Consider the following 16,288-nt stretch of genomic DNA (forward strand, 5'->3'; position numbering starts at 1 on the left):
TGAACTTCTCCAGGCAGTTCCTTTATCCAGTTGACCACTGGGTGCCCTAATTTGTAATTATCAATTAACCAGGACATTTTCAGTGGCATTGATTACAGGATTTTGTTTTCTTCAGGTGGAAATGGAACAAGAAATCTAACAATTGAAGAAAATATCAAGCTGCCACTGGCCAATTCTATTCAAAGCAACAGGACACAGAAGAAAATGTAGTATTTGCACTGAAGCAAGTAGCATGCCCTATAAAATCTTGTTCTTTGGTGTGTTCAATACTTAGGTACTGGCAGGGTAAGCCTCCTGATATCCAAGTTTTTTTTTTAACGTTACATTTCACTAGAGTGGATGGCAAAAGAAATAACTAAGTGTGCAGCTTAGAACAAGGCTGTACATACAGTGGAGCAGGAGATCGCTGCCTGATCAAAGTAGCAGCACATGTTTCTTAAAGGAATAGAGTCCACGGGATTTCCCGACATAACCCATTCCACCTCAATATGTATAGCACTTTAGAGAAAGCTTTTCACCCAAAATGTCATTATGCACGAGAAAGGCTATTCGACTCATCTATCGCAAAAAGTCCCGCTGTTCAACATGGAATGCAGCTTTTTTTTAAATTCCTGGGCCAAAGAAAGACGAGAAAGACAGAAAAGAAAAAACAGATTTCCATTTAAACAAAACTTTATCGCACCTGTCAAAATTTACATAAAAAGGAATTACTCTTAAGTATGGTGATTGTTCTTATATTAGGTAATTGCAGCATCCACTTTTCACACAGCAACATTCCACAAACAACAATTGGATGAATGATCATTTAAACTGCTGTCATGTTGGTTTTAGTGTAAATGGCTCCAAAGATGTGGCTCTCGTGCAGTCCCAGAGTAAACTTGGCAGATCTATTAAAGCAGACCATCAAGGATGGCATTTGAAGTGGACCTTCACTGTGACCAGTCATCGTGATTCTTGCAAATTTACTTGGGATTGTCTCACCTGCCTGGCACCCACATGTTGGCAGCCAGCAGCGGTGTTATCTTCACATCAATATCAAAGCAGGCAGCATTTGTGGAGGGAGAAATGTTGGCCGGTGCATGGTCCACCTGAACCACAGGGACAAGATGGTTGCTGTGACAATGTCACACCTTCTCAGTATTGCACTGGAACACTACACAATACCTCAACTAAGACTCAAGTTCTAGAAAGTGTAATGTGATTTATATGTTGATTTATTACAGATACAAGTTTTCATGAATTCCATGGTTTGTATTAAAAAAAACATGCTGATACAGCAGTGACTCTAGCATAACACTTTCTTTTCTTTCTTTGGCCTCCTTATCTCGAGAGACAATGGATAAGCGCCTGGAGGTGTTCAGGGGTGTGTGGAGCAGCGCCTGGAGTGGCTATAAAGGCCAATTCTAGAGTGACAGGCTCTTCCAAAGGTGCTGCAGAAAAACTTGTTTGTCGGGGCTGTTACACAGTTGGCTCTCCCCTTGCGCTTCTGTCTTTTTTCCTGCCAACTGCTAAGTCTCTTGAACTCGCCACACTTTAGCCCCGCCTTTATGGCTGCCCGCCAGCTCTGGCGAACGCTGGCAACTGACTCCCACGACTTGTGAGATCAATGTCACAGGACTTCATGTCGCGTTTGCAGACGTCTTTAAAGCAGAGAAATGGACGGCCGGTGGGTCTGCATATCTAGCATAACATCAATATATAATTTTCAGCCTCAAGACAAAGCTAGAGAAAATGTGAAGTGACTTCATGGCTATATTAAGTAATCTAAGTGAATTTAATACAATATTAGAGGGGTAACAAACCACTCACGCATTTCTCCTGCAGTTTATGACGTAATCTGAACCTCATGACTGAATCATTACCTTGTAATTCACTGAAAGGTATCCTCGATGTATCACTCACACTTTACAGTATTGATTAGTGAAAAACAAGGGGCAAACAGAGCACGGTAGTGAAAAACGTAGTAGTATGTCATGAAGCTAATGACCGGTGTCAGCTTTAACAGCTCTTTTTAATAAGGCGACAGAAGGATCACGCCCTTCTGGTGACCCTGCGAGACCATGACCCTGTCACCAGACTGAGTTTAACTACAGACTGGGACACATCGAATCACCAAGTACGTCTAGTTCATCTCATTAATTCAGGATAAAGACAACAAGGACCTGAAGCCTGAGGCACAGATCCATGGTCAAGCTTCAAGAGTTACCAAGTAATTGTCCTTTTAGGATTTACAGGAAAAAACAATTAAGTGATGGAGGGTGGGAGGGGTTAGGGCTTGTGGGCCTGGGACTGGAAGAGAAGAGGAAAAAGGAAAAACATATTATGGTATGTTCATGCTGGCAAATGACACCCAATGGCAGTGGCTTTGTAACGTGGTGAGATTACTGGTGCATTGAATTCATCCTATTTATGCTGTGCAGTCACAGCATCAACAGAAATAATCGTACAGGTGCAAGATCACGCTTATTTTGTTCAAAAGTTGCGCTTTGGTCACAAGTTTTGATGTTAGAGAAAGGTCTGTACAGGACCGCATTCTCAGTCATCTCAACGTAACACGTTATGACTTCTGACTTCAGATTTGGACACTCTGTTCTCTCAACAGTTATCCAACACTCCTCTTATGCAGCCTCTGCTTCTACGCCATCATCCAGTTCTTACCACTATACAAAATGTTACATTTTTCTTTTATTTTCCTTCTTCCATGCTGATATACAGTTTGTCAAAAACATGGCTAGCCACAGCAATACATTTTTATAAACCTTTGTTGGGTACATAATTTCTCATCTAAACACAAACTTATTCCATCTCCTAACCTTTGACAACCATTTTTTCCAGTGTTCCTTTACCCTATGCACTTATCCTTAGACTAGTGACATAATTCACACTGATCAGAGAGGTAGCCCCATTCAAAGCTATATAATCATAGCATTTTACTACATTTTCTGTTAACAGAGCATGCAGATGATTATCAGTGAACATCATGTTAGCTTCATTGGTCACGCTCATGCTTCCAAGTCAGAAGGTTGCGATTCAAGTCCCATTCTAGGATTTAAGAACACAATCTAGGTTGACACTTCAGTGCAGTACTGAGGAATGCTGCCCTGAAGGAGTAGCAATTCTTAAGATAAAATATTTAGCCCCTGTTCTGGTGGATATTTAAGATCATATGACACTATTTGAAGAAGAGTGTTCTCCTGGTGTCCTGGTCAAAATTCTTCCTTCAATCAACACTACAGAAAAAAAATTAACAACTCATTCACCTCACTGCTGTTTGTGAGACCTTCCTGTACACAAACGAACTGCTGCATTCACCTACATGGTAGCCATGATGGCACTTCAAAACAATTCATCGTATGGAAGTACTGTGGGATATTTCCGAGAGATGCGATAAGATGTTAAGTAAAGAAAAGCTTCCTTTCCTTTCTGTTAGAATTCAATTTTTTTTTTTTAAAGTGAGGGGGGTCTCAACAGGCAAGAAAGGGGTGTTCGGCTCCATAATTATTTTCTTAATGGTCTTGATCTCCCCAAGGATCGTAAACCCCTGCTGTTCACTTCTCAGCAACCCAGAATGTGGACTTACGAGTCTGTCCAGTATATATCTGACACCTTAACATTTCAGCAGTGAAAACTTTGGTAAACTCAATAGAATATTTTTTAAGCTCTTCACACAGGTGACAACATTTTGAAATCCAACAAGTAAAATGGACTCAATGCCTCGACCCGTCCTACATGCGCTCTTCAGATGACCAGTTTCAATATTATTTCAAACTTTTTAATAATAATCTAGTCCCAGTTATATGCATAACATGGACTGCAGGCCATTTTTGCAGCCTGCCTCTCCAACACTTGTACCTGGTTTGGCTGTGGGATACTGCTAGAACTGGATTTTGGTGGCATTTCAATGCCTTTTGCCACCCCAGAAAGGGAATGCTAATAGAAATTGGTATTCACAACAGTGTAAGAAAGGGCTCTAAAATCACAGAATCAATAGGTCCACAGTTGCTTTGAGAAAGGAGTGTTAAATTTCAAGCTCTCTCTCAACACCTTTAATTGTATAAATAGTTAGACGGCAGTTTTCAGAAGCAAACAAACTCTCTGCTGTGTCTGGGTTAGTGTAGTCTAGGTCGAACTTAGAGCGGCAAACTGCTCATTGGAGAGAAGACATGATAACCACCATGTTCTCTTGCCACTTTAGCAGCAGAAAATAGTCCACTGTTAAACAGCCGCACGCAGATCCAAACTGCTCTTTGGATTCATTTAAAAGTAAAATGTTAGAGAAAAATTATCAAAGTGGGTTAACTTCATAAAAGGGGAGTCTAAACTTCTTCTAGCTTGTCACAGGAAATTCTTAAGAAAGACAATCATAGTTTCTTCCATACGAAGAATTGTTTTGAAGTGCCATCATGGCTGCCATGTAGGTGAATGCAGCAGTTAATGTGTGTACAGGAAGGTCTCACAAACAGTTTCAGATTCTTCTGATGGAATTCCATTCACCCCATCCCACTTTATGGCATGATTATTAGAAAACCGAACAATAGTAAATTTCCTGTATGATAATATAGTTTACTTCAAAAGAAAGACTTGCATTTCTATAGCACCTTTTACGACCACCGGACATCTCAAAGCGCTTTACGGTCAATGAAGTACTTTTAAAGTGTAGTCACTGTTGTAATGTAGGAAACGTGGCAGCCAAATTGCGCCGAGCAAAAACACACAAACTGCAAATTGATAATGGCCAGGTAATCTGTCATTGTGATGTCGACTAAATGATAAATATCGGCCAGGATGCGGAGGATAACTCCCCTCCTCTGCTTCGAAGTAGTGCCATGGAATCTTTTACATCTACCCAAGAAAGCAGATGGGGCCTTGGTTTAACGTCTTATCCAAAAGACAGCACCTCCAACAGCGCAGCACTCCCTCAGTACTGCAGTGGAGTGTCAGTCTTGATTTTTGTGCTCAAGCCCTGAAGGGGGACTTGAACCCTGAACCTTGTGATTCAGAGGCAAGGCTGCTACCCACTGAGCCACGGCTGACACTATGTCGTTCAAACAATTCCCCTTCAGCAACCAAATGCCTTAAACAGCAATGGGAAAAAGGTGTGTAATAATTGTATTTCATCATAATTTTAAGCACATCAGAAATTACTTTACGAGTCAAGCTACGCACATTACCTCAGTGATTTGAGGGAATTTGTTTATCAGTTGTTTTCTGCAGCATGCCTATATTCCATTCAGTGTCCAACAAAAAGTGAGCAGCTTCTGTTTTAGTCCTAGCTACTGAAAACTATATAAAATAAAGGTAGCAATTTCAATTTTCATCACAAGAGTGTTCTGTTCTTGTGAAGAAAATGTCTGGCTTCCAATTGGTGACTGTTTGGGCACGTGTTTAAACAGGAGCTCAACACGTAGGCAACTGCAAGCACAAGCCTGGCTTCCAACAAACTGTGCCCCATCACCCTGTGCTGCAGCATGACAGTGGTTTTTAAGTAGGACACTGCTTCGGATAGTGACTCTTGACAAAAAGGTAATGAGTTAACTCTGTGCACTGGACCAATATTTTTATGCTATTCTTGTCCTCACGAGTCATCACTATGGATTATTATAACTCAGTAAGTATTAAGAACCAGAATATACCTTTTTGCACAGTGACGATATACCCAAGCATGCTGGGTTTCTTCTTAATTTTGTACCTTTGTGTTTCTTTCTCTCCCTTTTGTTCTATACCCAAGCTCCATCAGTGGTTCATCAGTTTACATCCGAGAATCAGATATTACAGTCTCAGACACTGACAGTTTTATAAAGACAGGGGTTAAACTTGGTGCAATTGCTGGGCAATATATTACTCTTCAAACAGCTCTGGCTAAATGGGTTCTGGTTATAAATATTAGCGGTCAGTGAGATCACAAAGCTGCCAAGCAGAGCTGATGATATTCAATTCATCATGACTTGTCCCTTCATTTACCCCCTGCCTACAATGCGACAGAACATCCACCGAGGTGTTTGGCTATCTTGTCAAAAGCAGAGGTCTCAGTCTGCTAGCAGAACAGCATCTGGGCTACTCGTAAGCAAGGCAACACTCCCTGAAAAGGCACACAGCTACCAACTGAACACAATACACACAGAACCCACGTTACAATTTTTTAACATTGCTTTACAGGCAGCTGGAAAGCACATTGGACATAATAATATTCTGGCCGAGCCTGGGCTGGTGCCTATAATACGATGGGTGATCTTGGCTAGTCATAGAGCCAGAGTTGTACAGCACGGAAACAGGCCCTTCGGCCCATCGTGTCTGTGCTGACCATTAAGCATCTATCTATTCTAATCCCATTTTCCAGCACTTGGCCTGTAGCCTTGTATGCTATGGCATTTCAAGTGCTCATCTAAATACTTCTTAAATGTTGTGAGGGTTCCTGCCTCGACCACTCCTTCAGGCAGTGTGTTCCAGATTCCAACCACCCTCTGGGTGAAAAAATTTTCTTCAAATCCCCTCTAAACCTCCTGCCCCTTACCTTAAATCTATGCCCCCTGGTTATTGACCCCTCCGCTAAGGGAAAATGTTTCTTCCTATCTATGCCCCTCATAATTTTGTATACCTCAATCAGGTTCCCCCTCAGCCTTCTCTGCTCTAAGGAAAACAACCCTAGCCTATCCAGTCTCTCCTCATAACTGAAATGCTCCAGCCCAGGCAACATCCTGGTGAATCTCCTCTGCACCCTCTCCAATGCAATCACAGCCTTCCTATAGTGTGGTGACCAGAACTGTACACAGTATTCCAGTTGTGGCCTAACTAGCGTTTTATACTGCTTCCTGCTCTTATATTCTATGCCTCAGCTAATAAAGGCAAGTATCCTAGAGGGAAGGCTAGTGGAAAGTTCCAAGTTGAAACAACTTCCTTCAGGGAACTTTTTAAAATACTATTTTCTTAAGATTATATGATCAATCAATCCCAGTGCTGTAGTCCATCTCTTAACACTTGATTACAGACCAGGACTGGGGACATAAACATGGGATCAAATGTCTTGTACCCTTTCTGGGCCAGAGACAAGTACACAGACAGACAACAATTAACAAAAAAAAAGTATTTGAAAACGAGTGTGTTGAGGACTTTTCTATTGCTAAGTTTATTTCAGTGTGCTCAAATCACAATTTTTTCAGATTAATGTAATTGAACAGAACATGAGAGGGTCAGCAGTTAATGAACAAAAGATAGCTAAATGTCCGAGGAAATCTCACAGTCTTGCCCCAAGACCAGTGCTACAGGCACAAATGCAAGTCTCTCCAAGACACTGTTACTTCCAATGTACTGCTTTACTCAGTTGCCTACATAACTTTTTAAAAAATTATTTGAATCTAGTTTTGATATGTTCTGCATGTTTTGATATTGATAGCTCAAAGAGCAACCTCGTTTCTGAATCAGCCCAGATGCTGTACTAGCCAACTGAGACCTCAGATTCTCATCTAACAGCCACAGCCAGATAAAGGAACCATCAGAATGGCACTGTTCCCCTTTTCCCAGAAACTGAAATGAGGTTTTCTCACCATATTGTAAGATTCACTTCCTGTCGAATTCGGACATAATTATATCCAGAGTGACAATGCCATTGTTTGTCCAGGAACAGTATGACACTTCTGTTTAAGTCACATCAGTTGATTCACCAGCATTCATAAACTCTCAGATCTTCCCAGCCCAGTCACTTATAATGTGATTTAATATTGATGAAAGAGAACTAAGGAATAGACTGAATACAATGGCAATATTTTGGGGTAAGTGACACATGAAACAGTAACACAGTCTAACATCCAAGATGTTAAAGGCACTTGAAAGCAGATGGATTTTGCATTCCGACAAAACCATTTTCTGAGCAAAGAAAACCTACACATTCAACCAAACATCATTCAATGCATTCAGGTGGATTGACAACTGCGTTGTGGAAATTCAGAAGACTTCTTGTACGACAACCATACTTTAGTTTAGTTTAGTTTAATTTAGTTTAGAGATACAGAACTGAAACAGGCCCTTCGGCCCGAGTCTGTGCCGACCATCAACCACCCATTTATACTTCTTTTGGGCCTCCTTATCTCGAGAGACAATGGATATGCGCCTGGAGGTGGTCAGTGGTTTGTGAAGCAGCGCCTGGAGTGGCTATAAAGGCCAATTCTGGAGTGACAGGCTCTTCCACAGGTGCTGCAGAGAAATTTGTTTGTCGGGGCTGTTGCACAGTTGGCTCTCCCCTTGCGCCTCTGTCTTTTTTCCTGCCAACTACTAAGTCTCTTCGACTCGCCACAATTTAGCCCTGTCTTTATGGCTGCCCGCCAGCTCTGGTGAATGCTGGCAACTGACTCCCACGACTTGTGATCAATGTCACACGAATCCTATACTAATCCTACACTAATCCCATATTCCGACCACATCCCCACCTGTCCCTAAATTTACCTACCACCTACCTATACTAGGGGCAATTTATAATGGCCAATTTACCTACCAACCTGCAAGTCTTTTGGCTTGTGGGAGGAAACCGGAGCACCCGGAGAAAACCCACGCAGACACAGGGAGAACTTGCAAACTCCACACAGGTAGTACCCAGAATTGAACCTGGGTCGCTGGAGCTGTGAGGCTGCGGTGCTAACCACTGCGACACTGTGCCGCCCTTTCTTCAGTAAATTTCACTATGGGACATTCTCTGTCATGGTGAATAATGGAGATTCTACACTGCCAATTTGAAGGGATTCGCTAGCAATATACGTGTAGCATATTTTAATTAAATCAGTAATTTGCAACTGTTGGAAGATTATTGGTCAGAAAGAAAAGGATAGGAAGCAGAGTGCAGGCGGAGTTCTGCAGGACTGAAACGCAACATTGAAACACTGCTTCTAAGCTGCTCAACCTCAAAAACACAGCTCCAACCTGGAGGCCAGACATATCTATATTAGTTCATTAAAACAGTTTTTCTATCAATTTGTTCCACCAATGACCTGTGCAGTGATAGAAACACTACTCAGTGTAGCACTGACCCATACAAGCCAAAAGGCCTCAGAGGTTTGACTCCCAGTCTGTGCAGCTCAGGTTTGACTCCCAGCTGATTTTACCCAAAGTATGGCTCAGGGATCCTGTACTGTGGAGGAGGGAAGGATCAGCTCCTAATGACTATCCAGTAAGCCACCGTTGACTTGATGGGCTGAATGGTTTGTTTCTGTGACACAGCACTCAGTGATACATTCTGGAATTTGTCTGTGCTTGATGTCGGGTGGAAACAGGATTAAGCTGGACTGTGATGCCCTCCATATTCAAATAGCCTCCTGGCTGTTAATAAACTCACACGCGAGGATGGGACACTTGGATGAGATATCGGAGTGCCTTCAGCACCCATGGAAATGCACATCTGTATCGCTGAGCACTCGGGTGAAATTTGTAGAATGTGTTCCTATGTAAGGAGCACTTCAGTATATTTAGGATCGTACACCAGAGTATTCCGTTAATGAGTTCATCCTGTCGAGATTCATCTTCCCCTTTTTACCAAACATTAACTTTCAAATGAGTGGTAGACTTTTTAGGTTGTTGTATACATCATCGAACAGGAGAATGCAGGCTTATGCCTGCAACCCTTTTCAATTTATATTGATTAGAGTGCTCCCCACACGAAGAAAGATGTTTCAAACCCCTTAAAGGGTGAAGGGAAAAGATGGGGGACAAAGAAGTTAAAGGGAAATTAGAAATAATGTCAACGAGAAGGGATTTCAGAAGGCTTCCAGGAGCAGGGTGAGAGATGACAAGATGGAAAGAATGACGACTGATGGATCTGAGAACACAGAAAACAAAGAACAGTGCTATGTCAGAGGATGAGGACAACAAGACATTTTGAATCCTGGCTGTAACAGAGGTATACAATGAGCAAACTCTAACCTGTTGTTTAGAAGAAATGATAAGGAAAGTCCCGACCAGCCCCTCACACCACATCAACAACATTCATGCAGATTATCTGCCTTCACTCTTGGTTGACGTGGCCTAAAGAGAGCAACTTTTTTTATGGGAAGAAAAAAACTACAATTCAAAAATTAATATGGTGATTTTGCATGTTGTTCCTGCTCGGACAGACAATCTTTAACAGTCACAAGCATAACGCTTTCCAGGCTTTTTCTTGCGGACAGCTGATGCATTCAAAATATTTGTTCACAGCGAATCCTTTTCATTCACTCAATTGTTTACAAAAGGTGCCAGTCCATGAAGGAACCCAAGTTCAGCTCTAAAGACAAACCTAATCTCATAAGAAAAATCTATGGTGTGCTTTTTTTCATTTGCTTGGCCATGAGATAGTTCCTACAGGACTGAAGGTCAAGGCATGACCCTCTAAATCTTCCAATGGTCTCCCGGTTTTAGGAGCAAGGGGTCAAAATGACCTACATTTTTCATAAACTAATGTAAACACCAAAAAGCACATAAAACAAGCCATCAATGAGCCACATCTGATCTCTGGTTGCTGCTCTGTGCTAATTTTATTAGTGTTTATCTTAATGGCAACAGATATTTTATCCTCAGAGCAAAAGCATTGTTTTGTGAAATTATATAATATTAATCATTTCATGTGTGTACTTCTCATTGCACAATAACTTAAGATTTTTATGAAAAACGTTTTCTATTTGATAATGCAGCGAAAAAATAGATTAATCAGCTAGCAGATGGAACCCTACAGCTGAAAGGATAACGAAATTGATAGGTGAATCATTTGAAAGTAGAAGGACTGGTAAAAAGGGGAAGATGAATCTCGACGGGATGAACTCATTAAAGGAATACTCTGGTCTATGATCCTAAATATACTGAAGTTCTCCTTACATAGAACACATTCTACAAATTTCACCCGAGTGCTCAGTGCTACAGATGTGCATTTCCATGGGTGCTGAAGGCACTCCGATATCGCATCCAAGTGTCCAAACCGCGCGTGTGAGTTTATTAACAGTCAGGAGGCTATTTGAATATGGAGGGCATCACAGTCAAGCCGAATCCTGTTTCCACCCGACATCATGCACACACAAATTCCAGAATGTATCACTGAGTGCTGTGTCACAGAAACAAACCATTCAGCCCATCAAGTCAACGGTGGCTTACTGGATAGTCATTAGGAGCTGATCCTTCCCTCCTCCGCAGCTCAGGGGCCCTAAACTGTACATAGCCCGTTGGGTAAAATCAGCTAACAGCACAGACTGGGAGTCAAACCTGAGGCCTTTTGGCTTGTATGGGTCAGTGCTACATTGAGTAATGTTTCTATCACTGCACAGGTCATTGGTAGAACAAATTTATTTTTAAAAATTGTTTTGATGAACTGACATACAAATGTCTGGCCTCCAGGTTGGAGCTGTGTTTTTGAGGTTGAACAGCTTAGCAGTGTTTCAATGTTGCGTTTCAGCCCTGCAGAACTCCGCCTGCACTCTGCTTCCTATCCTTTTCTTTCTGACCAATAATCTTCCAACAGTTGCATATTGCTGATTTAAAATATGATACATGTATATTGCTAGCCAATCCCTTCAAATTCACACAGTAGAATCTCCATTATTCACCATGACAGAGAACGTTCCTTGGTGGATAATGCAAAATATATGGTCGGCATGGACGCGGTGGGCCGAAGGGCCTGTCTCTATGCTGTAGGCCTCTATGACAGGAGTCCTCAAATGTTGGTCTGGTTAGGGAAATATAGCACACATGGCAATGAGTAAATGAGTAAATTTAAAGCACAAATATTTCTGAGCTGTGAGGCTCCCTCTGGCAAAACTTCTGGCAGGGAGGGAGAGTAAACTGGAGCTTTGATAATAAAAAAAAAATAACTTTTTATATAGCACCTTATCACGTCTCAGGATGTTCCAAAGACTTTCCATCTAATCTGTTCCTTTTGAAGTGGTGTCACTGTCGGTTATGTCAGCAAACTAGCAGCCATTTTGTGTGTAGCAAGATCCGCAAACACATGACCAGTTAATCTGCTTTTGGTTTTGTTTGATGAGGTAGGAATGTAGGCCAGAATATTCCATGTTTTTTGTTGACTGGCACCGCTGGATCTTTTATGCTCACCTGGACAGGTTGTTGTAGGCTAAACCTAATTCAAAAGATATTATCTCCAACAAGGCAGCACTTGCTCAGTATTGCATTGAAATGTTAGCCTTGAATATGTTCTTAAGCTCCAGACACATAATCTTCTGATTAAGATACAACAGTTCTACCACCTGAGGCCAAGCTGGTATAAATGTACTTGCATTGAACTTCTGTGTTTGTAAAGGTCAAAAAGATGCTGAGGATTTGAACACTTTCCAGTCAGCTTCAAGCATTCCCAGTTCAAAGACAGCAGAGTTAGATGGAAAATAAAGCTATCAATTCTCTATCCTCATTGAAACATATAAAATTCTTAAGGGTCTTGAGAAGGTAGACACTGGGAGGATGATTCACCTGGTTGGAGAGTTGGGAACTAGGGGTCATAGACTCAGAATAACGGGTCAGCCATTTAGGACTGAGATGCCGAGAAATTCCTTCACTCAAATGGTCGTAAATCTTCGGAATTCTCTACTCCGGAGGGCTGTAGATAGTCCATTGTTAAGTATATTCAACAGAGATTTTTGGATACTAAGGGAATCAAGGGATATGGGGATAGTGCAGGAAGGTGGAGCTGAAGTGGAAGTTTGCCCATGATCGTACTGAATGGAGGTACATGCTTAAAGGGCCAAATGGCCTATCCTGCTCCTATTTATGTTCTTGACCACTCCAACAAGAGGAGTGCTCCAATCTCAGAAAATCACTTGTTACTGCACCAACGTGACATTTTGCCACACCAGCCATCCACTGGCCTCTGTGGATGAGATTGCCAATTTAGTGCCAGTCCCTGATGAGGCTTTCAGCTCATCAGTCTGTGCTTATATTCACCAGACTGTCTCAAGTACTTACTTTGAAGTGCATGAACTCCCACAAAATCCAACGCAAGTTAAAACTTTTCTGCTCCAGCATAACTTCCTGGGTTTTTACAATAATCTCAATTGCAAAATAACAGAATGACCTTTTCAGTACAACAACTTATACACCAGATTTTACAACACATTAAATGTACTTAATTCCCAGATTTGACTTTCTGTGTTTATCTTTTATAGTCGTTGTGATGTAATGACTTTTACCACTGAATAATTATTTTGGATATAACAACTGTTGCAAGGTACAGCAAAGATGACTGACTTGCTCCATTTCACGCCCATGATAGCACAGCTGAAATATTCTGATGGACAACCAAAAAGACCAGGAACAAGAGAGGAGAGAAAAAAAAAATCAAACAACTCAAGATCATTCCCTTCACCTCCTAGATCAATAGTGAAGGAGGCAGATGCCCGTGTCTGAGAGCAGTCACCTGCCTGCCTATTCTCTCAGCCAGAGTGACGCAGAGAAACACTTGACAGCAGCAAGAAAGCAAATCTAAACAGAATGAAAAAACAAGTAGGATACTGTATACTGGATAAAACATAATATGGTAAGTGTGCCTACCAAACAACAGTAAAGCTCAGAAAGCCAAGTTTCATTTGTCAATGCTTAAACACAAGAGTATGGCAGTGATGTATGATTCCAAACGAGTTAACACAAAGAGAAACTGACAGGCTTTAAGTGTGGTGCATGTGTCGCCATTCACTCCGAGATTCATTTACCACTTCATGTCGAGGATCTGCTCTGTCAGTCCACGGGTAACATAATACAAAGTCATTTGCTACTGTAATGTCTCAAACCAAATACAACCACAGCAGGCGACACCCCATCAACAAGGGAAGAGGGATGGTGACAGCTAATGATAGAACAACGCACTACACACAACTCTGATCCACAGATGTCACTTTCCAGCCTCATGACAAACTACAGGTCTGACAACTCTCTACATATTTCAGGGCATTTTCAACTTTTTCCCTTGTTGTGACAAGCAACAAAATTAATTAAACCCCAGACCTGGGATTTGACACTCCTGCATATTGCCTTCTATTTGTTGATTACTATTGATTTTCTTTGATACTTCATTTAAAAATCAATAGCTGGAAAGAAAAATAGGCATGGTTTACACATACTTAAACATACAAATGCATGCTGGAAGGAACTGTAGTTTTGGCCAGGCACTGGCAGCCAATTATGAGAAAAGCTCTTAACAGGTGAAAGCAAGGGCTCCAGATCGATTTTCAGTTTTCTCTTCTAATCACAGAAAGTGGCTATAAATTAGGCTCATCAGTGTATTTTTAAGATAACCCATGAAGCAAATAACTTCATGCTTTTACAAAAAAAAAACAAGCCTATTAAGTTTTTTTTTTAAAAGGATAAAAGGAGTCATATTGAGGGGTGTCTAACGTAACCTGGAGTTCATGCGTGTTCGAAGTTTCTTGGCCTTCTTCCTGACTTTTTGCTTCTCCTCCGCATCCTTTGATGATACTGGGTGCACAGAGGTCTCGGTCACAACATCCATAATGTATTTCTTGCAGGACAGATGTTCCTGATGGAAAAAGATATAAATAATCAATTGCTGAACAAACTTTTCCTTTCAGTGGAACTGAAAGTTCCATTGTGCATAGCTCTGGACCAGTCGTTCAAGCCTGGTCTTTTGCAAAGGTCATCAGAAGCTCTCCTGATGGAAGGAAGAGTAAAAGCATTGTGTAGCACTGGGTCACAGATAAAAAGTTGAATTCCCAGTGCATGCTGAATTAGCTGATCTTAACCAGGGCAACAGTTACAATTGCTTGGAACAGCTCAGATAGGAAATCAGTCAAGGCTCTCATTCATAATTACTAACTTGTCACTCCTACTGGAAAAGGTTGAGCATGGATAAGATCAGACTCGGCTGTGATGTCCCTTGCTATATTGTGGCTGGTACTCTTCAGATTTTCACGTATCCATCTTTCCCAGAACTCAATTTTTGAATCCCGCCAATCAGGTTTCCTTCAAGTAAAAGGTGTTGCTATGGGTACCCACATGGGTCCTAGTTATGCCTGTCTTTTTGTGGGATATGTTGAACATTCCTTGTTCCAGTCCTACTTAGACCCCCTCCCCCAACTCTTTTTCCGGTACATTGATAACTGTATCGGTGCCGTTTCCTGCTCCTGCCCCGAACTGGAAAACTTTATCAACTTTGCTTCTAATTTCCACCCTTCTCTCAACTTTACATGGTCCATCTCAGACACTTCCCTTCCCTTCCTCGACTTCTCTGTCTCCATCTCTGGGGATAGGCTGTCTACTCATATCCATTATAAACCCACCGACTCCCATAGCTACCTCGACTACACTTCTTCACACCCTGCCTCCTGTAAGGACTCCAATCCATTCTCCCAGTTTCTCCGTCTCGGACGCATCTGCTCTGATGATGCTACCTTCCATGACAGCGCTTCTGATATGTCTTCCTTTTTCCTCAACCGAGGATTCCCCCCACTGTGGCTGACAGGGCCCTCATCCGTGTCCGGCCCATTTCCCGCACCTCTACCCTCACCCCTTTCCCCTCCCTCCCAGAACCGTGACAGGGTTCCCCTTGTCCTCACTTTCCACCCCATCAGCCTCCATATCCAAAGGATCATCCTCCGCCATTTCCGCCACCTCCAGCGTGACGCCGCTACCAAACGCATCTTCCTCTCCCTTCCCCAGTCAGCATTCCGAAGGGATCGTTCCCTCTGTGACACCTTGGTCCACTCCTCCATTAGCCCCACCACCTCATCCCCTTCCCACGGCACCTTCCTCTGCAATCGCAGGAGGTGTAATATCTGCCCATTTACCTCCTGTCTCCTCACTATCCCTGGCCCCAAACACTCCTTTCAGGTGAGGCAGCAATTTACTTGCACTTCTTTCAATGTAATATACTGTATTCGCTGCTCACAATGTGGTCTCCTCGACAGTGGGGAGAACAAACGCAGACTGGGTGACCGCTTTGCGGAACACCTCCGCTCAGTCCGCAAGCAGGACCCCGAGCTTCCGGTTGCTTGCCATTTCAACACTCCCCCCTGCTCTCATGCTCACATCTCTGTCCTGGGATTGGTGCAGTGTTCCAGTGAACATCAACGCAAGCTCGTGGAACATCATCTGATTTACCGATTAGGCACACTACAGCCTGCCGGACTGAACATTGAATTTAATAATTTCAGAGCATGATGGGCCCCCCATTTTACTTTTATTTTTAGTTATTTTTTTCTTTTTCCTTTAAAAAAATGTTTTTGTGTTTATTTTGTTTCATCTTAGTTTGTTCAGATGCTTACCCATTTTTTTTTCATGTTTGTAGTTGCGGCTGTTCAATTTTCAGTCCGTTAACACC

The 16,288-nt window shown here is 42.1% G+C and overlaps 1 protein-coding gene across 3 annotated transcripts in view; it reads right to left on the bottom strand.

Moving 5' to 3' along the window:
* The window catches only part of scaper (S-phase cyclin A-associated protein in the ER), a 384,847-nt gene that overhangs the window by 214,235 nt on the left and 154,324 nt on the right, over positions 1–16,288 (bottom strand). For all 3 annotated transcript variants that reach the window (XM_068015512.1, XM_068015509.1, XM_068015510.1), the window contains exon 20: positions 14,352–14,488. In XM_068015512.1, the coding sequence (XP_067871613.1) occupies positions 14,352–14,488 (137 nt within the window). The remainder of the gene's footprint in view (positions 1–14,351; positions 14,489–16,288) is intronic.

Source organism: Heterodontus francisci, chromosome 35 (genome assembly GCF_036365525.1).
Source record: "Heterodontus francisci isolate sHetFra1 chromosome 35, sHetFra1.hap1, whole genome shotgun sequence".
NCBI lineage: Eukaryota > Metazoa > Chordata > Chondrichthyes > Heterodontiformes > Heterodontidae > Heterodontus > Heterodontus francisci.